The 25,746-nt window shown below is 51.1% G+C and overlaps 3 protein-coding genes across 18 annotated transcripts in view; 1 reads left to right on the forward strand and 2 right to left on the reverse strand.

Moving 5' to 3' along the window:
- The window catches only part of GIGYF1 (GRB10 interacting GYF protein 1), a 15,581-nt gene extending 6,753 nt beyond the window's left edge, over positions 1-8,828 (reverse strand). For 3 of the 16 annotated variants that reach the window (XM_013995480.2, XM_013995479.2, XM_013995478.2), the window contains exons 1-13: positions 5,515-8,404; positions 4,308-4,361; positions 3,724-3,902; positions 2,836-2,986; positions 2,695-2,755; positions 2,469-2,579; positions 2,246-2,375; positions 2,041-2,136; positions 1,774-1,885; positions 1,553-1,661; positions 876-916; positions 505-675; positions 41-294 (exon numbers count right to left, since the gene is read on the reverse strand). In XM_013995480.2, the coding sequence (XP_013850934.1) occupies positions 41-294; positions 505-675; positions 876-916; positions 1,553-1,661; positions 1,774-1,885; positions 2,041-2,136; positions 2,246-2,375; positions 2,469-2,503 (948 nt within the window). In that variant the 5' untranslated portion in view covers positions 2,504-2,579; positions 2,695-2,755; positions 2,836-2,986; ... (1 more) ...; positions 4,308-4,361; positions 5,515-8,404. Of the gene's footprint in view, positions 1-40; positions 295-504; positions 676-875; positions 917-1,552; positions 1,662-1,773; positions 1,886-2,040; positions 2,137-2,245; positions 2,376-2,468; positions 2,580-2,694; positions 2,987-3,723; positions 3,903-4,307; positions 4,362-5,335; positions 5,461-5,514; positions 8,406-8,681 lie in introns of those variants that run through there. The other 13 variants (XM_021086248.1, XM_021086244.1, XM_021086240.1 and 10 more) reach the window with 12 other exon arrangements.
- On the reverse strand, positions 8,328-17,406 carry LOC110260076 (branchpoint-bridging protein-like). Its single transcript, XM_021087974.1, has 3 exons — positions 17,368-17,406; positions 8,682-9,151; positions 8,328-8,628 (listed from the first exon to the last, which is right to left on the reverse strand). The coding sequence occupies exons 1-3, from the start codon at positions 17,404-17,406 to the stop codon at positions 8,328-8,330; spliced, it is 810 nt and encodes a 269-aa protein (XP_020943633.1).
- On the forward strand, positions 16,233-18,093 carry POP7 (POP7 homolog, ribonuclease P/MRP subunit). The gene is made up of 3 exons (XM_013995472.2): positions 16,233-16,501; positions 16,749-17,154; positions 17,395-18,093. Exon 3 carries the CDS (start codon positions 17,405-17,407, stop codon positions 17,825-17,827), a length of 423 nt encoding a protein of 140 aa, XP_013850926.1. The 5' UTR covers positions 16,233-16,501; positions 16,749-17,154; positions 17,395-17,404; the 3' UTR covers positions 17,828-18,093.

The following is a 25,746-nucleotide window of genomic DNA, read 5'->3' on the forward strand; positions in this document are numbered from 1 at the left end:
GATCCCACCGACCTCCGAGGAAACCCCCTCCACCAGATACCTTGAGGGGCAAGAAGGCCCCGGAGGCGTCGAAGGTGCCCATTTCTTCATCTTCGTCGTCCAGGCACCACTCCGGGAGCCCGTCCTTGTCATCATCAAATCCGTCGGGCCCTCGGCACCTCCGGAGGTGAGAGCTGCCTCCCCCACCCCGCCCCTCCTCTTCACCACACCCGCCTCGCTCCCCTCGCAAATCAAATTCAAACTTTCGACGCCGGTCCCCATGTTCCCGCCAGCCAGCCGAGCGGGGGCCGCCATCTGGATCGGAAAAGTCGGAGAAGGAGAATCGGTATGCCGGTCAAGTCAGGGTCTCTCCTCCTCTGCTGCCCACCAGGACCCCGTGACACAGCTGGCATTTCTGGGACTGCTGGCCCACCTGCCCCGCTCCAGATCTCTCTGCTCCCTGGGCCTGGCTACGGGTGTCCACCCTCGTGGGAAGTGCTCACGGCCCCCCGGCCCCAATCTCACCAGGGCTGGCTGAGCGCCAGCGGTCGCCATCTCGCCGGGGTCCTGCCCCGAGTCTCCAGCTGCCCTCTTCCTCTTCCTCTTGCTCCTCTCGGAGAGAACGCCAGTTCTCGCTATCTGAGCGGGCATGCTCCTTCCTCGGGCCAGCCCCTCCCTCCTCAAACCCGGATCGTGCTTGGGGTAGGGGAAGACACAGTCAGCAGATGGCAGCCATGGTCCCTGCGAGACTCCTACTATGCACCTTGCCACGCTCCAGGCCCCCTGCCCCCCTGCCTCCCCTAGGAAACATCTCCCACCTGGGGTCACCCCCTTCAGCCCTCCCCGAACTCTCAATGACCTGGGGCCCTTGCCACCACCCTCGCCACTCTCCATACCTCCATCCCTCCTGGCTGACTTCTCAAACCGTCTCTCGCCTCTGCAGAAGGAAAGGTGCAGATCAGAAGGAAAGGTGCAGATCAGAGGACAATTCCCTGGAGTTCCCGTCATGGCGCAGTGGTTAACGAATCCAACTAGGAACCATGAGGTTGCGGGTTCGGTTCCTGCCCTTGCTCAGTGGGTTAACGATCCGGCGTTGCCATGAGCTGTGGTGTAGGTTGCAGACGTGGCTCGGATCCCGCGTTGTTGTGGCTCTGGCGTAGGCCGGTGGCTACAGCTCTGACTGGACCCCTAGCCTGGAAACCTCCATATGCCGTGGGAGCGGCCCAAGAAATAGCAAAAAGACAAGAAAAAAACAAACAAACAGAGGACAATTCCCTCCCTGACCTCTAGGGTCTCTGCTCACATTGTCCATTCTGCCCTGAGAGGAGGGGGTGCAAGGGGAGGAAAACTGGGCTTGGGAGGGAGCCCAATGGGGTGCACGGATAATCGGAAGGAAGAGGGTGGGGCCACGGGGGATCAGAGAGCATGGAGAGAGCTCTCTGAACTGGGCTAATGAGTGGGTCTCCTGGTGCCCTCTGATGACAGAGTACCAAGCCTCCCTCCATGGGACCCTGGCCCTAACCCTGGGGCCTCTCTCTGCTCTGCCTCTATGCCACCTGCTTCCAGTCTGCACCTGTCATCCCAACTCTGGCTACGCTGGATCTCCCGGGGGTTTCGGCCAAAGGTCCCATCGCCTTCTTCAATGCTTCTTTGGTAAAAGCAACTGTCACCACGGCCTCGGCCTGGAGAAGGAACGAGATGCACGTGGGAAACCTGCTGGTTCCCCTCTCCGGGTCCTCAAGACCACAGGCCCCACCTCTGCCCGCCCCAGAACATGGCATCACTGCCCTCTACCTCGGCTCCGTGTGCTGCCCCTGCCACGGGAGGTGCCACCTAGGGGGGGACCAGCCCCTTTCCCCATCAGCCTCAGCACAGCCACACTGTTCACTGACAGGGAGAAGTTTCTCTGAGGAGGGAGCCAGGGGTGGGAGTGAGGACCTAAGCACCCAACCAGCCCCACCCATCCAGAACCACAACCTCCACCACCTCCCTTCCCAACTTCACCCCCCGCTGAGGTGGAGACCCCACGCCCACACTGCAGCTGCCCAGGCCTGGCCCCACCTGCTCCTCCTCAGTCAGAGGCTCCAGCGCCAGGGGCTGCAGTGGCTCCTCCTGCAGCACCGCAGCAAACTCCTTGTCCTGCAGCTCATCAGGGACCTGCCAATGAGGGCAGGATGGTACTGTGTGGTACACATGCTCCTGAGCCCTCTCCACTGGCCGAGACCTAGTGGGCAACTGGGCCACACACCCCTCACCACCCCCTCACCTTGCTCTCCTTGACATAGAGGGCCAGCATCTCCTCTCGCCCGTAGCGATAGTCAGCCAGCTTGTATTTGGGCATGGCAGGGGACGGGGGTGGGGAGGCCATACTGCTACCACTAGAAAGGGCCCTCAGCCTGGAAAAAGGACACGAGATGGAGAGAAACAGGAATCTGAGCAGTTCTGTTCTTCTCAGCTTCTCCACACCACCCAAAGCACATATGACTCACCACTCAGGCCCAAAGTTGAGGGTCTCTGCTGCCATCGTGGAGCTAGGTGTGTCCTAGAGGTCGCAGGGGGTGAGCAGGGGAGGGGGTACCTGGCGTTCACTCTCCAAACACCTGCGGAGGCATGGGGGACACTGGGCCTTGGGGACAGCACACCCCAAGAACCCAAGAGGATGAGGAACAGGTCCCCACCTAAGCGGGCACAGTAATGGGTTCTCTAAGGACTCACCCGAGCCAGCCACAGGTCACTCACACCATGAGTTAACCAAAGAGTCACGCTGGGGGGAAACCTGGGGGAGAGGAGGAGACAGGCAGCTACAGCCCCTTCCACCTTCTGTAAGGGGATGCCCTCCCTCCGGCCCAGACTCACCTGGCAGCCTTGCCCAGGGAAGCAGGTAGGTCGGGGGCCAAGTTCTCTCAGGAAAAGGGCTGTGCTGGAGTGAACCAGGGTCCCCAAGCAACTGGATGTTGGTCTGACCAGAGCAGTGCCCAGGGAGGGACCTTCACATCTAGGCAAGATCCTTATGGAAACATGAAAGGAAGAAACAGGAGTTAAATTAATGGTCAGACAGACCTCCCTGCCTCCAGCCCTCCTCTGTCCTCGTGGAGCTGCACACAGCAGCGGGTTATATGGAGCACAGGGGATCAGAGCTCCTGCATGTCCTCCCAGCAGGCCTCCCCAGCGGTCAGCTCATGCAGCAGAGCTGGCTGAGGTGCTGGAGGCATGGCTGAGAACGCCAGGCACCTCTCCATAGCTCAGCACTCTCGCCAAACGCCCAGCATTCAGTAAAGGGGTGCCTGAGGAATGTCTGCATGTTCAGAACAAAGAAAAAACACATACAAGGAAGCAAAACACCCACCTGACCCACGAATACTCTAGAAACAAAAAAGGCCAGTTATGAAAAGTGTTAGTAGTTTATCTGGAGCAAAATTACTTCTCTCCTGAAAAAACTCAGGTCTGGCTGCTCAGCAGCTAGAATCCAGAGACTCCGTTTGGGGCGAAATTCTGTACAAGGGGAGCAGGGGGGCTCTATTCCAGGGCCGGAGGTGGGATACACACTGAAGGCTGAGGGCAGGCAAGTCCGGCCAGTGTGCCCAGGGCTCATCTACCAAAGAGGAATCAACACCCAGGCCCCTTCCCTGGGATCAGGAAGAGCCAGAGCTTCAGTACAAAGAACCAAGAAGGGAACAATGGCATTACAACACAAGCGAGGAGGAAGGAGCCCTTACCATAAAGCAGAAAGAAGATCAGACTTACTGAGGCTGACAGAAGTGGCGACGGTAGCAGTGACCTGCCCCTCTAAGGAACAGCAGAGGCGGCTCTTGGGAGGTGGCTCATCCCTGGTGGTTCCGAGCAGAGGGTGGGAGGGCTTCCCTCACTGGCTGGGGCGGAGGCTGGACTGGAGCGCCTCCACAGTTCCCATCAACTCCAAGACTCTAGGAAAGAAGGAGGGACAAGGGTTTCCACCAGAGAGGCCCAGAGAAGGCGGCTCCCACCGATAGGTGCAGACCAGAGGATGAAGCAAAACGCTCCCACTCCCAGACCCCTAGAGCTTTTGGGGCCATCGAGATGCCCTCCCCCAGCATGGGCAGCTCTTCTACAACAGTCTCAGCTGGACCCCTCTGGAGATGGAGCCCACCACTGCGGACACGGCTGTCAGAGGAGACAAGCCTGGTGCAAAGCTCTTCTTGCCACTGAAGGCCTCCCAGAACAGTGGAGTAAGGTTAATTCTTTCTAAGCTACAACCCTGACATAATCCGACCAATAAATGAATCTTGAAAACATCAGCCAAGTAAAATACACCAGTCACAAAAGAACAAATATTAGATAACTTCTCTTACGTGAGATTCCTAGGGGAGTCGAATTCAGAGGGAAGTAGACAGTGGGTGCCAGGGCTGTGGGCAAGGAGAGCGGAGAGTTGTTTAATAGGGATCGAGTTTCAAGTGAAATGGGCAGGTAAAAAAGTTCTGCAGATGGGGTGGATGGCTACACAACGTGAATCTTTTTTTTTTTTTTTTTTTCTTTCTCTTTTTAGGGCCACACCTGCAGCATATGAAGTTCCTGGGATGGGATCAAATCAGAGCGGCAGCTGCTGGCCTACACCACAGCCACAGTGATGCCAGATACAAGCCACATCTGTGACCTACGCTGCAGCTTGTGGCAATGCCAGACCCCTAACCTACTGAGTGAGGCCAGGGATCAAACCCACATCCTCATGGATACCAGTCAGGTTCATAACCTGCTAAGCTACAACAGAATCTCCATAATGTGAATGTATTTAATGTTGCTGAATTGTGTCCTTAAAAACAGCTAAAACAGGGAGTCTCCACCATGGCACATTGGGTTAAGAATCTGGCTGTAGGAGTTCCCAATGTGGCTCAGTGGAAACGAATCTGACCAGTATCCCTAAGAATGCAGGTTTGACCCCTGGCCTTGCTCAGTGGGTTAAGATCTGCTGTTGCCATGAGCTGTGGTATAGGTCACAGACATGGCTGGGATCCCATGTTGCTGTGGCTGTGGCGTAGGCTGGCAGCTGCAGCTTCAATTTGACCCCTAGCCTGGGAACTTCCATATACCGCAGGAGTGGCACTAAAAAAAATAAAAATCCGTCTGTAGCAGCTTGAGTAGCTGTGGCAGCACAGGTTTGATCCCTGGCCCGGCACAGTGGGTTAAAGGATCTGGCGCTGTGATGAGCTATAGTAGATCACAGCTGTGGCTCAAATTCAATCCCTGGCCTGGAAACGTCCATATTCCATGGGCACAACCATGGAAAAAAAGGGCGGGGGTTAAAATGGTACACATTATATTTTAGCACCACTGAAAAAAAGATTTAAGAAAAAAAAGACACGTGGGGAGAGCTGCTGCATACCTAAGTCATTCCCACTCCAAGAAAAACAGCCCGCTTCCTTCAAACAAACTTAGGAGAGGCTGTTCTGAGTCTTCCAGTTCACCTCAGAAGAGCCCCATCTTCTAAATGGACAGGACGGAAGGGTCCTGTGGGCATGGAAAGCCGCTGTGGGGCAGGGGGACAGCGAGGGGACGACTCACCCTCCCACCCTTCCAGGGAGTGCCAAAGGCGGCTAGCCGCCAGGGGCTTTCCGCTTCCGGCTGTCACCTTCTGTCCTGGTCGTACTGAGGAAATGTGGCTGGCTGGCTCCGGTGTGAGAAGCAGGGAGACTGCGGAGGTGAGAGGGAGCAGACGAGCAGTTGGTAAGAAAGAGCTCGGCCAGAGGACTGGGTCCCGGAACCTGGTGGCTGCCAGGCTCTTCCACAGGCTGTGAGCAGCACACACACACTAGGGCTTCTAGTGCTCCAAAGAGGCATGCATCTTTTCCACCTGCTTCCTCAAAGCCAGCCGTTCTCAACTGGGGCAGCTCTGCTTCCCATGGCACACCTGGCAACAGCTGGTGGGTGTGACTGGGAAACACTACTGGCACCTCATGATAAGCAGAGACCAGGGATGCTATTAAACATCCTCCAATGCACAGGACAACCCCCAGGACAAAGAATTATCTGGCCCCCAAGTCCCGACAGTGGTCAAGTAACCCCCTGCACCCCTTGGGCAGAGGGGAACGCCTACAGTCTGCTTATGCGGAAGAATGGAAGACAAGAGAAACAAAACTGACTCCAGCTCATTCTCCCCTCTGAAGAACAAGGAAATCATTCCCTAATTACACTGTCCCATAAGAGAAATCTGAAATCCTGCCAGGAAGAAATCCTTGAGAAAAGAAAAGGTAAAAAAAAAAAATTCCCCTAAGTTTCTCTATTACCAACTCTCAACGACCAGGGCTCTGATCTCTTTCCAATGAAGGAAAAGAGCGGGAGGTGGCAGGCAGGGAACTGGGGACAGTATCCCTTCCAGGCTACCTGGTGCTGTGCTTAGTCCCCCCCCTCAGCCCTACCCGCTTCATCTACCCATTCCCTCCCAGGCAGTCTCCTCCTTCTCTAGCCTCTGTATACTCTCACTCCCCTAGCATCTGAATTATTGCTATTAGAAGACTGCCCCCTGCTGGAATCGAGGGGAGAAGACACACACTGGTCCTGGGTGCTCACAACAGGCTTGAGGGAACAGGAGGGGAGCCTGCTCTCTGGGGTTCAGAAATCACAGAAGGAAAAGATCCAGAGAATAGGCAGTCCCAGTACAAACTAAGTTAAGAACATTCCATCACCCCTAAAATTAGCCCAGATCCAGAGCAATGTGCCTTGGCACAGGAAGGCACCACTGTCAAGAGAAGTAGAATCCCAAATTCCCCAACATTTGAGCAACCGCCCAGCCCCAAGCCTGTTGGAGGTTTCTCTGCCCTTTCTCAGGATGGAAAGACTCTCTGCCACGCATGGTCCGAGGTCGGATGAGAACTCTGAGGCTTAAAAAGGGGTGCAAGCCTGAGTTTCTCCCTGCTGGTCAGTTATCCCGGCTCTGCTCTCTGAGCCATCAGGACCACACCCAGTGGCATGTCTAGCAGTTAACAGTTTTCAAAGCACTTTCACACTTTACCTCATTTGATCCTTCTGCCCACTTGCCCAGACCTGGGCTCCAGTCAGGGAAAACAGGGAAGGGAGCCTCAGCTGCCCCAACAGACCTTGATGTCCCAGACACCCGAGCCAGCCTGGAGAAGGGGCTCACGTGTACCCACAACCACCCCAAACTCACAGGCACACTTTGTGACTTTGAAACCATTTTTAATTCCTTACTAGACTACTAAAAATCCTGCCCAGAGCCACCTCTTCTCACCTCCTCTGCTCTAAAGCGGGGCTATTTCTGTTTTTTTGGGTTTTTTTCCCCCATCCCAAACTCCAACCACAGATGTAAAAGCTGGGGCAAACTGGGGTCCTTTAATCCACCAAACCACACACAATACTGACACATCCATTGGCTGAGAAAACCAGGCCAAGAGTCTTAGAACACAACTCATTTGACTGTAATCGCCATATGGGACCCTCAAGGTCCCTGGACCCCAGGCCATGGTAGCAACACAAAGCCCAGATCTGCCCCAACTCTGCCCAATGACACACCACCTAGAAAAAACGGAGGCGGGAGTAAGGGTGAGTGGCTCGGACTGCAGCAGTGCACAAGGAACGGTATACTTGAAGGAGCCAGAGAGAAAACTCACCCTGAGAGCAGCAAAAGGGACCAGCCTGTTGGTACTGATGGTGTTTCAGGTGCAAGGCCAAAGGGCAGGGCTAAATTGCAAGTGCACATCAGCTCTCAGGGGCAGAGAGATTGTAAAGGCTGATCTTTGGAAAAGCAGCAATGAGAAGCAAGACAGGAGACTGGGTGGATGGAGGAAAGAGCCGGCCAACAAGTACTAGTTGGGCATCTACCTCTCAGGGTCAGGCCGGGCCCTACGATGGACCAGACCTGGAAGTTTACTGGAAATTACAGTAATGACTGCGTAAGATATGAGCGATGAGGATCTTTTTGAAGTGAACTTGAAGGGAACAAAATAAAAAGGCAAAGTGTGAGGGGCTGTGGCTGGAGAGCTGCTGGATCAGGGGAGATGTGCTGGGAAGGGCCCAGCCTGCTAACAGGAAAGACTAAGGTGTTTCACAAGCCCAGGCAGCCAGGAGGAAGGAGACCCCAATGACCAAGCACTAACGTCGCTTGCTGAAAGGAAATTTAAGCGAAGACCCAGCCGAGGTGCTTTGGTTAAGAAAAAAGGCTTCCACGTTAGCCAAAGTCATGGAACGCTTGGACTTCAAGACCTGCAGGGCCCAGCTAATTTCGATAAGAAGCCAGAGGCACGTTGGGGGCAATCTCCGGGCAGCACCGGGCATTAGGGTCCGGGGCCCCCGGGCGGAGACTGCGGGCGGGGGGAGGTGGGGAGCCCGGGCCGAGCTTCCGAGGGGCAGGAGGACGACCGTTAGGAGCGCGGGGGTGGGAAGGAGGCGGCCCGGCCGGGGAGGACGGCGTGCCCTTCAGGGAGGGGGCGCCAGGTGCGTGGGGCGCGGGCGGCCGCCCCCCGGGAGCGAGCCGGCCTCTCCCGGGGCGGCGCGGGGGGCCCGGCCCGCGCGGGGGGAGGGTCCGGCGGGGAGGGCCGGAGGGCGGGCGCACCCGGGGGCGGCGGCCTCGGGAGGAGGCGGGGGAGGGTCCGTGCCGGCGGCCCGCGCTCCCGCTCAGCCTCTCGCAGGCTCGGCGCGGCCGCCTCGGCGTCGGGGGCGGGCCTTGGCCGCGGCCCGGCCGCCAGCCGGGGTCCGCGGGGCCGCCGAGCGCTTACCGCGGCTGGCGGGCTGCGCGAGGCTCCGGTCCCGGGGCGTTGGCGACGCGCGGCGGGCCGGGGGGCGGCGGCGGCGGGGGAGGGGGCGCTGGCGCTCCCGCGGCGGCCGCTCCTCTCTGTTTGTGTTTGTAGCAAGATGGCTGCCCGCCTCGCACCACGTGACGCGGACGCGGGGCCGCGGGGCCGCCCCCTCCGCCCCCGCCGCCGCCACCGCCCCCGCCCCCCTCCGCGGCTCCGGCCCGCTGCGACCCGTAAGGCCTGGCCCGCTCCCCGCGTGCCCAGCGGGCGGGGCCCGGACGCCCGCCGCCCCCGAACCCCCCCCGGCACGTGACCCCGGAGCCCGGTTCCTCACGTGACACTGCCTGCTGCGGGCCGGGGGTGTCCCTGGGGCTGCCCGGGGACCCCCCCCTGCACGTGATGCGCGACCATCGCCGGCCCCCCCGGGGGTTGGCTTCCTCCGGGAAGCCCGCCTGGATTGAAGGGGAACACATACAACCCAGCGGTGTGTTCATCAGACATCTGGGACATATGAAATAACGGGGAACCTAATGACTTAGAAACAATTCGAGGCAGCACTGGCTGGTGAGACCTGGACTTTCTATCTGGCTCCCCTGCCAACTAGCCACCTAGACGTCGAGGGCGTTGGACTTGACGCTTTCTGGCCTCAGTTTCTGTTTTATAGTTAGATATTGAAGCTCTCCTCCCTTCCCAGGCCCCCATTCCATGCCCTTCCCGGGGTGCTCAAAGAATGAAAAGAAATGAATGCAAAAGGCTTTGAAAAGAGTGAAAAGTACTATGCAAATATGAGAAGTAAATTGACACTTCCTTTGTTGAAAAAGCTTTTCAAAAATGAGTTTTCTGATTCTTTTTGAACTTTTTAGGATAAAAGAGTTTGGTGTGTATTTTCACCATTTTCTTTGGAAGTTACCTCAGACTGTATGCCCTACTTCCAGGCTTTCTAACACAACCGATACCAAAAACAATATAATTCTCGTGACAGGGAGAGGTAAATTCAGACCTGGAGCTTGAGTCCCCTGTGTTGTGCCAAAACGGGGCACACAACTCCAGAGCTACCAGGAAGAGCCTTTGTTCTTGCACCGAGTAAACCCCAGGCTTCTATGCACTTGCAGCTTTAGTGTCTGCTTTTTTTCAATTCACTTGATTTTTCTTGCAGTCAGGATTCCCGCCTCTGTTGTCAGTGCAGCTGCTTGCTCACAGACTGCAGAAAGCAGTTGTTTAAAGCGAGGACTTGTGTACTGGTTCCATCCATTCCTGTCTGTGGCCTTGGGCACCTCTACTAATCTCTGAGTCTCTGGATTGCATGGTAGGTAAAGCACTTAACACAGTGCTTGGCACAGAGCAAGCACTCTGTACTTGTTAGCTAGTAGGGGCTTCTGGGTCCATGATGTTCAGATTGTTAATCCTATATGAAAACAGATCAACATAATCCAATCTTGGGTCAAGTTCTTTACCTGGAATAGAGTTTTTAAGTTTATGACAGATGGTTTTTCTTGCTTGAAAGCTTTTGTTTTTTTAACTTTCGTAGATTGTGTCCTGGGCGGTTAAAGATAACAGCCGCCTATCTTCTGAAGGAATAAGATCTTAGCATGTTTTAATTGTTAATTAACAAATGTGAGGTTGTAAATTATGGTGCAGAAATGGTAAGGGGGTGGGGGAAAGGGGGCACTTCTGTGACGTGGAAGCAGTCAGGGACAGTGGTAGCCTATGCTGAGCTGGAAGGAAGGGCAGGATTTGGGTAGAAAAAAATGAGCATCAGCTTTAGAATTGTGACGGTCCAGGCTGATGGGAGAAGAGGACCTGGATTGCTCGTTGGGTGAAAAATGAAGTAAAACTTCAGTAAAGGGCTTTGAATGCTCTCAGGAAAATGTTTTTGGTTTTTTTTTTCATGTGCCTGGGGCATGTGGAAATTCCTGGGCCACAGATCAAACCCAAGCCACGGCAGTGACAGCCCTGATCCTTAACCCACTAGGCCACCAGGGAACTCCAGGAAAATGTTTTTGATTGGAGAGTACCTACTAGATGCATTGTGTCAGGGAGAGCACGCTGGACTCCAGGGTAGAAGACTGGAGTTTCCCAGGTACCAGTTTGTGATCCTGGTCAAGTAATTTCCCCCGACCATAAAGTGGGAATGCCTCTGTTGATGATGACACTGTGGAAATTGAATGTATAAGTGTCCTCTTTGAGAAATGAAACAAATCAGAACTGTGAATCTCCCATAAAAAATTAAAGGAAAAATTATGAAGAAATCACTTGGACCTAAGATATTTGTGTTTATCCAGGTACTATGCTGTAGAATGTCTTGGTCTTTGTTCTCTGAAATTTGGAAGCCTTTGAACTAAACAGAGATGTGGCTAGATGATTAACTGAGATGAAAGGGAGGTCTCCAGGAACACTAAACAGCCAAGCTCTCTGCCTTTTCTCCTAATGGCAGATTTCCCTGCAATGTTTGCCTTCAATGAAATGCAAAACTTAAGGACCATCTTAGTGTCAAACCAATGCATTACAGTGCCTGGCTTCACCCACCTAAATTGGGAACCTTTATCTGTATGTCAAAATTTGGAAAACATATCTTAGCTCTGAAAAGACACACACCCTAAGTAATGGAGTGATATCTCATAAACTCCTTATTGTTAATTATCAGACAAAATGGGCCTTACAAATAATTTATTGCATTCAGAATTTCTGCCATGAGCCAACTTCTTCGGTTGATCAAGTGTTAATGCTTGTTAAGTCACCAGTGACCATGTTGCTAAATCCACTGGTCTATTATCTTATGTGGCCTCTCAGCAGCCTATGACACAGCCAGTCCCTACCTCCTCCAAGATATGCTTTCTTCACCTGGCTTCCAGATCACCCCACTCCCTTGGTTTTTTTTCCTACACCTCACCAGCTGCTCCTTTTGAGTCCTTTGCTGGTTCCTTCCTATTTCCCTATCTCCCTGGGCTCAGACCTTGCAGACCTGTCCTTTGTAACGGGGGCGGGGTGGGGGAGCAGCACAGTGTCTGAGCCGCATTGCTAGACATCTTGCCGCAGCTTACCCATTGCTTCCTCTGGAAAACCTTGGCTCCACCAAGGTCATATTGGCTGTACCTCCTTGAGGGTCCACTAAACCCTGGACATGCTCTGCACACAGCACTGATCTTCCTCATCTTATTTGCCTTCCACAGTAAACTTATGAGATGCTCGGCACAGTATTGTTCTGTGATGTGACTAGTCTTCCAACAGCTTAATGGACCTCTCTGAACCAACTTTCATTGTGGAGCAGTAGTCCATGGTATGGACATTTGTGTACAAGCATATAAATGCCCATAAGTGCTCTTGCTGGATCATACTGGGAGTGTATGTTTAATTTTAGAAGAAACTGCCAAACTATATTAGAGTTGGCTGGACCATTGAACATTTCCACAAGCAGCATATTAGAGATCCAATTTCTCTGCATTCTCCTAAACAGAATTGTTAAATTTTTTATTTTATTTTTATTTTTGGCTGCACCTGCTGCATGTGGAGGTTTCCTGGGCCAGGGATCAAACCTGTGCCCCAGCAACAACCTGAGCTGCTCCAGTGACAATGCCAGATCCTCAAGCCACTGTGCCACAAAGGAAGTCCAACATTTTTTATTTTAGACATTCTAATAGATAATGGTATCTCATCATGGTTTTAATTGCATCTCCATAACAGCTAATAATGTTGAACATCTCACGTGCTTCTTTGTCATCCTTATACCCCTTTCACCAAAGAAGCCTCTGTTCAAGACTTTTGCCCATTTTCCACTTGTTTTCTAACCCTTGAGTTTAGAGTTCTTTTTCTATTATGGATACAAGTCCTTTGCTGGATATGTGATTTGCAGATATTTTCTCCTAGTCTGTGGCAACGCCAGATCCTCAACCCACTGAGCAAAGCCAGGGATCAAACCCACGTCCTCATGGATGCTAGTCGGGTTCGTTAATTGCTGAGCTACGACAGGAACTCCAGTATTCTAAGTTTTATACTTTTACATTTTATGTTTAAATCTACCATCTGTTTTATTAATTTTTTGCATAGGGCTGAGGGTCATTTCTTTGCCTATTTATTCAATTGTTTTACCACCACTTGCTAAAAAGACTCATTCTTTCTCCATTCAACTGCTTTTGCACCTTTGTCAAAAATCAGCTGGCTGTACTTGTGTGAATCTATTTCTGGGCTCTCTATTCCATTTTATTGATTTTTGTGTCTGTCCCTTGGCAAATACCACACTGTCTTTTTTTTTTTTTTTTTTTTTTTGTCTTTTTAGGGCCACACCCGCGGCGTATGGAAGATCCCAGGCTAGGGGTGGAATCAGAGCTCTTGCCGCTGGCATATACCACAGCCACAGCAACGTGGGAACCGAGCCGTGTCTGTGACCTACACAGGTCATGGCAATGCTGGATCCTTTAACCCACTGAGTTAGGCCAGGGATTGAACCTGCATCCTCGTGGCTACTAGTTGGGTTCATTACCACTGAGCCACAACGGGAACTCCCCACACTATCTTGATATTGTGTTTATTACAGTAAGTCTTAAAATCAGGTAGTGGGATTCCAACTTTTTGCTTTTCAAAATTGCTTTAACTTCCCTTGCCTTTCCATATAAATTTTACAATAAACTTATCTAGGAGTTCTCGTCGTGGCTTAGTGGTAATGAACCTGACTAGGATCCACGAAGACAAGGGTTCGATCCCTGGCCTTGCTCAGTGGGTTAAGGATCCAGCAACACCTTGAGTTGTGGTATAGGTTGCAGACGTGGCTCAGATCCCACATTGCTGTGATTGTGGTGTAGGCCAGCGGCAATAGCTCCGCTTCGACCCCTAGCCTGGGAACTTCCATATGCTGCAGGTGCAGCCCTAAAAAGACCAAAACAAAAACAAAAACAAAAAACTTATCTCCATCTACAAAAATTCTTGTGGGATTTTCATAATAATTGCATTAAACTTGGAGAGAATTGATATCTTTACTATGTTGAATCTTCCAGTGCATGGACGGTGCATCTCTCCATTAATTTAGATCTTCTTTGATTTCTTTCTTTTTTTTTTTTTTTTGTCTTTTTGCTATTTCTTGGGCCGCTCTCGCGTCATATGGAAGTTCCCAGACTAGGGGTCGAATTGGAGCTGTAGCCACCAGCCTACGCCAGAGCCACAGCAACGCAGGATCCGAGCCACGTCTGCAGCCTACACCACAGCTCATGGCAACGACGGATCGTTAACCCACTGAGCAAGGGCAGGGATCGAACCTGCAACCTTATGGTTCCTAGTCGGATTCGTTAACCACTGTGCCACGACGGGAACTCCTGATTTCTTTTATCTGAATTGTGTAGTTTTTTGTTTGGTTGGTTGGTTAGTTGGTTTGGGCTGTACCCACAGCATATGGAAGTTCCCCAAGCCAGGGATGGAACCACACCACAGCATTGACCTTGACTACTGCAGTGACAAGGCAGGATCCTTAACCCACTGCACAAGAGAACTCTTTGGTGTAGTTTAGCATACAGATTTTGTACATGTTTTGTTAGATTTATGCCTAAGTATTTTTTCCTCCTCCTCCTCCCCCTTTCTCTCTGGAGTGATTGCAAACAGTTTTAAATTTTGATTTCCTACTGTTTATTGCCAGCATATAGAAATAGATTTGATTTTGTACATTTATTTTGTATTCTGCAAATTTGCTAATAAACTCATTTATTAATTATATAGGTTTTTGGTAGATTCCTTGGGACTTTTATGTATGTACAGTCATGCCATCTGCAAAGAGACAGTTTTATTTCTTCCTTTTCAGTTTGTCCTTTGCCTTACTGCACTGTCTGGTATTTACATCAATGAGAGTGGTGAAAGAAGACATGCTTGCCTTGTTCTTGATTTTAAGAGAAAGGTTTCCAGTTTTATACCGTTAAGTATGATGGTTACTGTAGGGTTTCTGTAACCCTTTACCAGGTTGGGGAAGTTCCTTCATTCTTTTTGCTAAGAGCTTTTATCATAAATGGGTTCTAAGTTGTGTTAAATGTTTTTTCTGTATCAATTAATATGATCATATATGGTTTTTTCCTTTAGTTTATTAATATGGTAGATAATACTGATTGGTTTTCTTATATGGAAACAGTCCTGCATCTTTGGAATAAACTCTACTTGGTTGTGGTGTATAATTCTTTTTTTATATACCACTAGATTCAGTTTGCTAAGATTTTGATGAGGATTTTGTTGCATTGTTCATGAGAGATATTGGTCTGTGGTTTTCTACTTTGTATAATCTCTGTCTGGTTTGGGTCTCATAAAATGGACCCTCTTCTATTTTCTGAAAGAGATTGTCTAGAATTTGCGTTTTCTTTCTTTCTTTCTTTTTTTTTTTTTTTTTGGTAGAATTCACCAGTAAAACTATGTGAGCCAAGATATTTCTTTTTATAAAGTTAAAAAAAACCTATGAATTTAATTTCCTTAATAGTTACAGAACTATGCAGATGATCTACTTCATCTTGGGTAAGTTTGGTAGTATGTGGTTTTCTGGGAATTGGTCCATAAATTGTGGAATTTGTCTGTAGCGTGGTCTATATTACTCTAAGTATACTTTAATGTATGAGGGATCTTTAGTGCTATCCTCTCTTTCATTTCTGGTAATCATAACTTGAATCTTCGTTCTCTTGTTCTTTTGTCAGTCTTGCTGGAGGCTTATCCATTTTATTGATCTTTTTCAAAGAACCAGCTTTTGGTTTGAATTTCTTTATTGTTTTCTTGTGTTCAGTTTAACGGAGGTTTTTTGGTTTGCTTTTATTAAAGTATAGTTGATTTACAGTGTTGTGCCAATTTCTGCTTTACATACAGCAAAGTGACCCAATCACACGTATATATACATTCTTTTTCTCATAATTTAATTGGTTTTTGTTCTTTATTGTTTCCTCCCATCTTCTCCCTTTGGCTTTACTTCGCTCTTTTTCTAGTTCCTTGAGGTGGAAGCTTGGATTACACTTCCATTCTTTTAAAAATGTTTCCAGAATACTCCTTGGTTCCCTGAAGAACTCCTGTTTGTCCATCAAAACTCAGCTCATATGTCACTTCTGAGGCAGAATAAAGTGGTAGACAGGCTTTCCTCCTCACCCCCAAATAGCCCCCAAACTTGTAAATATCTGAAGCTAAAAAGAACCACAGGATTTAAATGGTGCTGGGAAAGTTCTCAGGAACCTGACCACTTTACAACCTCCAGTCAAATGGAGTCGGACTCCACCCCAGGCAACAAAAAGCCGTGTAGGGGGCATAAAAATGCCAACTCAAATGTATAGGCTTACAGTTTACCCAAGGTTATATCGGGTTTCGAAACTCAGTGGCAAGAACAGGAATTGTCATCCCTATTTGAGTGATGAGAAAACTCAAGCGAAGAACAGTCAAGGACCCCAGTGCAGCTCTAACTCAGTTTCCAGTGGAACTCCACCAAAGCTAAAGCAACCTGGGCCGAGAACCCCTCCCCACTGGCCTTAGGGAGCCTCCAATCCCTCTGTGCTGCCCTGCCCTTCCCGCCAGGGGGCGCAGGTCCCTGCTCCTGGGTGGCGGGCAGAAGCCAAAGAGCTGGTGGATGACGACTGAGGAGTGCTAGTGGGTCTGCGAGCCACAGGGAAGCTGTAAAGGCTAGCCCCACGGCTCACAACTCGCGTCCCCAGGCGCTGGCCTGGAGGTCACCCTGGTCAGAGAAAGGGGAGAAGAACGGGTCCCCGTAAACTGCAGAGGAGTCCCCGAGCCAAAGAACTTGTCCTCCGCCAAGGGCCGGGCCTTGCTTGCCCCCATCTTCGGGCAGCCGGAATCTTGGACGGGAGGTCAGTTCTGCCACACCTCCTCTGACCCGAGGAACTGCGATGGACCCGGGAGTCCAGACTTCTCTTTAGGCCATTCGCGATCAAGATCAGTGGAATTCGCCGTCCTCCCTCACACCTTTGGAAGACCCTTACCCCTAAATCCTCCACGCCCCTAGAAAACCTCCTCTCTTTTCTCCCCTTCATGACTCCTCCGGGAACCGAGTACTGGGTGGGATTGGCCCAGGGAAGCTAACCTTTCTCTTTCCAGATCCTCCCCGGCTTCGACTTGGTATACGCCCCCTGCCTCTGCAGCTTACAAGTGGTAGATCCCATCACCCCCGGAAGCCTCGCGTTACTCAAACACATCGCGCGGTTTTGCGAGCAACTCAGGAAAGGGGCGGGGAGAACGGATGCCGGGAAGGCGATTCGCGGATCGCCCGGGCCTGGCCACGGGGTATGGGCGCGCCTGCGCACTCGGGGGCCTTTTCAGGAGCCTGGTACTAAGGGCGCCCGTGTTTCGGCGTTCCTGCGGCGAGTCCCTTCCCTTCTCTTCCCTTTTTGGGGCCTGGGAGTTGCGGGCAGCTCCTTCCCTTCAGACTGGTCGGCGCAACGCTCGAGTGGCCTGGCAGGGGAGCGGGCTGCGTGCGCGCTGAGGGCACTGTGGAGCGAAGAAGGTAGGCGTGGGAATAGCTGGGGCGGTGGAGGGGCCTGAGATTGGGAGCGATGTGATGGATGAATGGGAACCGGAGGTGGGGGAGATGCTTGAGCTTGAGGTAAGTGGGAAGGGACTGAGACTTGAAGCGACGAGGGGCGTCGAGTGCGACCCCTCTTGGCTGCACCGTTTGGGCGGGAAACGGGGTAGGAAACGAAACCTGGTCTCTCCTCACCCATGGCTGATCTTTCTCCCACACCAGGGCACACTGCATGGCTGAAAACCGAGAACCCCGCGGGGCCGTCGAGGCCGAGCTGGACCCGGTGGAATACACCCTGCGGAAGCGGCTTCCCCACCGCCTGCCCCGGAGGCCCAATGACATTTATGTCAACATGAAGACTGACTTTAAGGCCCAGTTGGCCCGCTGCCAGAAGCTGCTGGACGGAGGGGTAAGGGGTCAGAATGCATGCACTGAGATCTACATTCATGGCTTGGGCCTGGCCATCAACCGCGCCATCAACATTGCCCTGCAGCTGCAGGCTGGCAGCTTCGGGTCCTTGCAGGTAGCTGCCAATACCTCCACCGTGGAGCTTGTCGATGAGCTGGAACCAGAGACTGATACACGAGAGCCACTGACGCGTATCCGCAACAACTCAGCCATCCACATCCGTGTCTTCAGGGTCACACCTAAGTAAAGGAGATGAGGCCGGCCCACCTTATCCACCCATCCCATACAGCTTGGCTCAGAAGTGGCTTTTGTACTGAGTACATGAACCTCCTACCAGGACCATGTAGGATAAAGCCTATCCCCTCACCATCCAGAGGACTCTGAATTGAGAGGGTGAATATTGTCTTTTGTTGGGCTCAAGCCGTGAGTCTTCCTGAATCTTTGTGGTCTGTAACCATTGTCCTATACAATAAAAAGCATCAAGTTGTGTTAGTGCCTGGCCACCCAACTGCACCACCTCTCTGCTGTGTAAATTCAGTGTGTACCTGGAAAGGAGAGTAGGAGTAAAATTTTACAAGGACGTAGGTACAAGAGGGGAAACAGTGTTTCCTGCCTTCACAGAAAGAGCATAAATTGTACCACAGACACTGCAGCATAAAACAAACTTTAGCACAAAACAGAAGTCTGAAAATCCTGATGTTTGCTTTCAAATATTTCATTCTCTCAGGAGCTCCCACTGTGGTGCAGTGGGATTGGGAGTGCTGGGATGCGGGTTGGATCGCCATCCCCACACACTGGGCTAAGGATCTGATCCTGAGCCCAGGAGCTCTATATGCCTCAGGGCAGCCAAAAAAAAATTTTTTTTTCATCCTCTCAGAAGAAGGCAGGGTGGATAATGTGTATATTCTTGCCAGCTGGGGTGTAAAGCATCAGGCACTACTCTGGTGCTGGTTACCAGGCACAGGAAAGGTGAGGGTATAAGGATGATGGACGCAAAGACAGGCCCCTCCTTTGTAAAAGGCTGTTAAGGCTGTCGTGGGAACCGACAAACTGACAGCTACATTCGATTCCTGGTGGCGGGGGGCAAATTGTTCTAAACAGCTATTCAGACCCCTCTGGCTAGGCTATTCTAAGAGGGAAAGGAAAGCCTTTCCTCTGAATTACTGGGCATACAGGCCATAAGTACTTTTTTGTTTGGATATTTGTAGGAGGATCTGATTTCTCATGTTTATCAAACGAGTCATCTAAAGCAATGTTATCCAAGTGGGTGGTGACCGTTTGTGAGGTTTAAAATCAATTCACTGGGTCATAGCCTTTTAAAAAGCAAGTAAAAAAGAAAAAGTGCAGCTTCAATGGTAATATCTTGTTGACACTGTTTCAGTTGTAGATGTGTATATAGACACATGTACTAGTTATGACATAAATCTTACTGTTGGTTGAGGTCACAAGAGTTTGAAAGCCTTTGATCTAAAGGTTAATAACAGAATTTGCCTCTAGTTTGCCTGAAGGCAGTTTGGTTAGGGGTTCTGAAAATCAGCCTTTCCGTTTATCAGAATCTCACCCCCCAGCTTGAGTATTACTGTTGATGAGGGACTTTGATGCTGTACAGGTGACTATCAGCAACTCAGGAAAGGACAGAAGGACTAGTGCTTCTTTCTAACTACTACACACATGCTGAGTACCTGTTGTAAGCGAAGGCCTGGGCTGGGCCCTGCAGATACAAAGATGAGCATAAAATGGCCCCTGCCTTCAAGGAGTCCACTATTTGCCTGGGAAGGTGGGTATATTAGTTACTGTGAGATGACTAAGATGGGTTATGTAAGAAGAGTAGCCCTGATGTAGAAAAGTGAAGAACAAAATGGCTAACTTCCTGGTGGGGTCTGAGATGGCTTCACCTTTGACCTGGGTTTTAAAGGATGCATAGGAGTTTGTTAGGCAGAAAAGAGGGGAGAGGAAATACCTAGCAGAGGGAGCAGCATGCACAAAGGGGAGTCATGAATATCACTGTTCCGGCACTGGAGGGTCACTCAGCGGCTAGAAAGCAGGAAACAGTGGGGAGGCTTGAGAGATAGAGTGCTGGAGACCATTTTGATCAAGTCTCCCTGATTCCCCCCACACCCCAGTTTCCCTGTCAGCCTTGACTGCAAGGCTCCAGTATCAGAGAGGGAAGCCAGCAGGAAGCTGGAGGGAACTATGTGTCTCACTGCACGTATGTGCTCTTATGTCCGTGTTTCTGGCCTGGGCCCAGCCGAGGTGGTGGCAGCAGCCCTTTTGCATTCGGTTTGTTTTGGCAGCTACGTCTCCCAGCTTATTTGTTTGTTATTTCTACTCCATGTTCTCTCACTGCTTGCCAGTGGGGCTTCCCTCAGTGGCAGGTCTGTGTAAACAGCCCCTAGGCACTGCCACTGAAGATAGAGGGGGAGTGTGGGCAGGTAGGGGCTGTGGGGACAGCTCGCGTGAGCTGGAGTCCACGCACCGTGGACGGGGCAGGGAGCTCTGCATTCCCTTCGGCAGGAAGGCCACCCCTGGCCTCTGTTCCCTCTGCCGGCGCTCTAAGTGTTTTCCATCAAAGCTGGGGAAACAGGCGGTGATAGGGCAGAAGGGGTGCAGTGCCCCTCCCTTTTTGCTCTACAGCTACTGAGCCCACAGCTACCGAGTGCAAAATTACCTACTTCAAAACAGCCCCAGAGGCCAGATCTGAAATGCTGTCTCAGAGGAGGCTGTAGACCTTTGCTCATCATCTACAGTATGACTGAGCACCCACTAATTACAAGGAATCTGTGTTAGGCGCAGGCCTGCCTGGGGAGGCATAAACCACTGGTTCTCTAAAAACTAATAGGAAAAAGGACTGATAGATTTCAAAAGACAAAGAACCCACATAGTGCTTGGAACTGCCCTGGCATTAAAAAGGGCTCAACAGGAGGTCCCATCCTGGCTCAGAGGAAACGAATCTGACTAGCATCCATGAGGATGCAGGCTCGATCCCTGGCCTCGCTTGGTGGGTTAAGGATCTGGCGTTGCCATGGGCTGTGGTGTAGGTTGCAGACACGACTTGTATCTGGTGTTGCTGTGGCTGTGACGTAGGTCAGGGGCTACAGCTCCAATTCGACCCCTAACCTGGGAACCTCCATATGCGGGTGCGACCCCAAAAAGACAAGCGGGGGTGCTCAATAAATAGTAAAGGCCACTGTTAGTGTGAGCCATTTTGCTAAGGAATGACTTGGGCCTCTTTTTTAAAAAATTGTTATTTTTAATTTTTTTATTATAGTTGATTTACAAGGCTTGGGCCTCTTAATGGGGATGGAGAGAGGGGAAGGAAGGTGATGTGTATCTGTGTTTGATTTACGAGGCTGAGTTATTAGTCCTGTCAGCTTTTACTTTTGTGGCTCGGGGCAGGGAAGAAAACGTGCCCTCGGGACACAGGAACAGGTTTGCTTGGGCTGAGGATCTGCCTAGGAAGTCACTGCAGTCTGTCAGGTGCGTTTCTGGTGCTTGGTCAGGACTTGGGGGAAAAAGGGCATGTTCCACAAACCTGGAACCTGTGGAGAAGCTGGACTAGAAGTACATGTCTGGTGTAGTTCCTTAGGGAACAGATGTCCCACTGCACAGAGATTTGGGGTGAGGCAAAGGTTATCCCTCCAAGAAAGAAGCCTGTGAAAATCACCAGCTGAGACTCCATCTTGCTGTATAGCACAATTGACAGAACATTGTAAATCAGTTATCATTTTTTTTTAAAAAGACTCCATCTTCCTAATGACATTATGGGTGCTTCTAGATTTATGTTTTTTGGTTTAGCCATATTTTCTAGCTGTTCAATGATCACATATTATTTTTGCAGTAAGAAAAAGTCACTTTTTTATGAAGGCTGTTCCTTTGATCTGGCCTCTAGGTGGGGTGATCAGGGGAGTCTGTTATCAAACTGATGGGATAACTTCAAAGAGAAGTGACACCACTGCCCAATCCAGTAACTAATAAGTACCTGACGGGTGGACAGATGGATGCATGCACAGGAGGACAGCTTGCTAGCCACTCTATAACAAGTCTCTGCTCCCAGATATCTCTTATTGGAAGTGTGCCTGCAAGCAGAGGGTGACCTTTCACCTTTGCAGAACCTCCTAGGTCCCTTCCAGCTCAGTCTATGAGTCTTCTTTTTTTTTTTTTTTTTAACTTTTTGCTGCAAGAAAAACATATTTTCCTGGGAGTTCCCTGGTGGCCTAGTGGGTTAAGGATCTGGTGTTATCGCTGCTGTGGTACAGGTTCAATCCCTGGCCTGGGATCTTCTGCATGCTGTGGTAAAGACAAAAAGAAAAGAAAAGAAGAGCGTTTCTGGGAGTTCCCATCGTGGCTCAGTGGTTAACGAATCCAACTAGGAACCATGAGGTTGCAGGTTCGATCCCTGGCCTTCCTCAGTGGGAAGGCCATGAGTTGTGGTGTAGGTTGCAGACGCAGCTCAGATCCCATGTTGCTGTGGCTCTGGCATAGGCTGGTGGCTATAGTTCTGATTAGACCCCTAGCCTGGGAACCTCCATATGCTGCGGGAGCAGCCCTCAAAAGGTAAAAAGACAAAAAAAAAAAAAAAAAAAAAAAAAAAAGAGAGAGGGTTTCTGTCGTGGTGTGCAGAAACAAATGCAACCAGTATCCATAAGGATGCACATTCGATCCCTGGCCTCACTCAGTGGGTTGAGGATCCAGTGTTGGCGTGAGCTATGGTGTATGTAGATTGCCAACACAGCTTGGATCCCATGTTGCTGTGACTGTGGCATAGGCCAGCAGCTGTAGCTCTGATTGAACCTCTAGTTTGGGAACTTCCATGTGCCTCTGGTGCAGCCCACAAAGCAAAAAAAAAAAAAAAAGAAAGAAAAGAAAAATATACTTTCCCTGAAAGTACTAAAATTGTTTGCTGGTTCATGAAATAAGACATGAACAGGAGGGCTCACTTATATACAGATCAGGGGATGCCTGTGTCAAGCAATAGGTTCTTGTAATTCATTGGTTATCAGTGAACCGTGAACAATCTGGGAAAATATTTGCTAAATTTAGGTGTTTAAGAGTATGTCTGAGGCTTCTATAAATTCCCTTGAGTAGATCTTGGCCTATATTCTTCCAAACAGGAACAGCTTATATGATGGCCCAGTAGGGTTCATACAAAATCTTTAAGTCCCCAAGCCCCATGTTAACAAAATGAAACTTTGGTATTCACGACTGCACCCCTGCAAAGAACTTACGTGGGAGAAAAACTTTACTCCCATTGTTACTGCCAGTAGTGTTTTTTTTTTTTTAGGGCTGCACCTGAGGCATATGGAAGTTTCCAGGCTAGGGGTGGAATTGGAACTGCAGCTGCTGGTCTATGCCACAGCCATGGCAACATCAGATGTGAGCTGTGTCTGCACCCTATGCCACAGCTTGTGGCAACAGCAGATCCTTAACCCACTGAGAGAGGTCAGGGATCAAACCCGTGTCCTCATGGATACTAGTCAGATTCTTAACCTGCTGAGCCATGACGGGAACTCCCAAGGATTTTGTAGTTTTATTTTTGCTTGCAGAAGAAAGCCTCTCTGGCCAATTTAGCAGCTTCATTTTCTGATAAAGGGTGGGTGATATGGGAAAGAGTGTGGGAATATTCAGCCATACTTGTGAGCAAGAGATCCTAGGATGGGCCTGACACTTTTCACAGAAACTAACCTGGGGACGTGGTTCTGGAGCTCAAGGTGAAGGTGGTGGTGTTTTGGGAGCCCTTCTCCAAGGACTTAAACCTTAGGGGAGATTCAGAAGACAAGTAATCAAGGAAGGTGGCCCCATAATGCTTCAGGGCTTGTCTAGGGCGAGCCTGAAGACCTCATTCAGTCCAAGGTCCTTGGGACCCCCAGGCCTGCCCCGGGACGAGACCCATGTTAATGGGACAAGAGATTCCTGGTTGGCCCCGGGCTTTGAATCAACTTAAGTTTGAGACTTGCTAGATATTTGTCTTAACCAGCCCCCGACTCCCAAGGTGATGCTGGTTCACTCAGCTGTGTTCAGTGGCAAGTTTCCGCAAAGAGTAGTGGATGTAGACACCCAGACGTACCTCTGTCCACACCCACCATCCCCATGACCTTTTCTAGCGAGGCGCTCGCGGGGGCAGCTACACTACCAGAGACAAGGTGAACACATGCCCAGCTTCCCAGAAGGAACAGTGGAGGACACTGGAGGAAGCTGAGGAATATCCTGGAGAGTTGGTCTCCAGGACTCCCACGTGAGGACAAACAGCAGGGAGAGTGAAGTGAGGGCGCAGTGATGACCGCTGGCCTTTACCAATTACTCCGTGCTGGCCAGCATGTAATCCCAGGACAGTCCTGGCAAGTGACTGCTATCATTTTTGCCATCCCCAGGCTCAGAGATAAAGTCACTTGTCTAAGTCAGGTGCTTGGTAAGTGGCAGAGTTCAGGCCGCTAATCCGGGCTGCCTTGTTTACCGGACAACCCTTGTCAGGCTGCTGAAGCACAGAGCTGCTACTAAGAATAGAAACCCAGGGGTCTGGTTCACTGCTTACTCTGTGGCCAAGAAAGCAGAACTTGCCTCAGTTTCTCCAAACTGACCTTTGCACAGGACTTTCTTTGGTTGTCCAGCAGGAATCCCTTCTCCAGAGTCCGTGCTCCCTTCCCTGTTCCCCAAGGGCCAGGAAGCCCTCCCCCCAACGCCCTCTGAGGTCCCCAGCCGGCCACCTCGCTTCCCAGCACAGAAGGTCTTCCGGGCCTCTGGCTGAATTCCCGAGGCCCAGAAGAGAAGCCACTGCTTGGAAAGGAGGAGGAGGAGAGGTCTGGAGGTCCCTCTCGTCCCCAGCACAACTCCAGGCAGCTGGGACTTCATGCTGCCTGGGGGTCTGGACAGCCCCGGGGGATGGGGGGCTGTAAATCTGCTTCTTGGCTTTTTCAATCTGAACTGGCTGCCAGGAAGACTCCAGGGAACAGAGCCTGCCTCCACCCCCGCCATCCTCTGGTCACAACCGTCCCTTTTCAGACCCTGCCTCAGCAGCTGCCTGCTCAAGAAGTAGATGGTGGCGTCTCAAGCCCCCTCGATTCCAGAGGGAGGTTGTCCCGGCCTGGCTCCAGCACGCATTCGGAGGCTGAGCAGCTCACTTCCTCCCTCGAGACCTCCGGTTTCTCTGGCCAAGGTGCCTGGAGTGGAGGGAGCACGTAATGCAAGCCACACGCAAGCCATGACCACACAGAGGCAACATGCTAGGTGCCCAATGGCACCAAGGTGAACAAGATCTGCCGCACACGGTCCTTTGCTCTCTTCTCTGATTAACCTGTGCTGCCTGACTCCAGAGGGTACCATTCTCATCAGGGTCTACATGAGTGGCACTTCTTGGAGCTGGGTCCTGAACCTTGTCAGTTGTACATGGTGGTCTGGGCAGGAGAGACCTAAGACACATACATAAAGGATGGCAGCTGAGATGGGGAAGACAGCTTTCTACTCGGGTGTCAGGGAGGGCTTCACAGAGAAGGTAATGCTTGGGTGGAGGCTTGAAGGACAGGGAGAGATAGTGTGGGAGGGAGATCCAGGTGGATGACACAGAGTGAGCAAAGGGCAGGAAGCAGCAAACCATCCAACTAAGTCCATGTGAGGGGGGAGTGGGAACGAGCCAAGTGGGAGAACAGGCTGTAGAGGCAGGTGGATGGCAGCACACAAAGGGTCTTCGTTCAGAGGCGACTGGGAGCCACTGCAGGCTCCTGCTCAGGGGACTGATAGGAACAAGGCCACTGAATGAGAAAGTTACTCTAGTGACACAGCTGGGGATTCACCTGGGGGGAAGAGACAGTGAGGAGACCCTCTGCAGTGGTCCTGGCGCTGGGCCAGCACTACGCCAGAGAAATGCAAACAGGCAGATGGAGGGGGCACTGGTAGGGGTTGATGGGTATCAGAGGGAGAGCCCCAGATAGCTTCCTGCTCTTCAGGGCCCCCTGCTGTCAAGGATGGATAGATGGACCCTGCTGGGCAGTATCCAAGAGCACCTGTGCTGAAGCTGGCCCCCAAACCAGCCTCTGCACCCTGAGTGGAGTTACGACAGCTCAGGGATTGGGTGCAGGGTGTACTGAGATACTGTCCTCTATTCCCTCTCCCAGGCTGCAATTGTAGCTCTCTCCAAAAGCCCCAGGAGATGAGCCAGGACGACTCTGTCAGCAG

The sequence above is a fragment of the Sus scrofa genome, chromosome 3 (genome assembly GCF_000003025.6).
Source record: "Sus scrofa isolate TJ Tabasco breed Duroc chromosome 3, Sscrofa11.1, whole genome shotgun sequence".
In the NCBI taxonomy this organism is placed as follows: Eukaryota; Metazoa; Chordata; class Mammalia; order Artiodactyla; family Suidae; genus Sus; species Sus scrofa.

Excerpts from the sequence above, each read along its gene's own strand:
- LOC110260076 (XM_021087974.1), bottom strand. The coding sequence starts at position 17,406 with ATGCAGTGTGCCCTGGTGTGGGAGAAAGATCAGCCATGG. Across the intron at positions 9,152-17,367 it reads GGGAGAAAGATCAGCCATGG|GCGGGCTTCCCGGAGGAAGC; the intron begins GTGAGGAGAGAC and ends CCTTCAATCCAG. Across the intron at positions 8,629-8,681 it reads CGCGCAGCCCGCCAGCCGCG|GCCCGCCCCCGACGCCGAGG; the intron begins GTAAGCGCTCGG and ends GCCGCGGCCAAG.
- POP7 (XM_013995472.2), top strand. The coding sequence starts at position 17,405 with ATGGCTGAAAACCGAGAACCCCGCGGGGCCGTCGAGGCCGAGCTGGAC.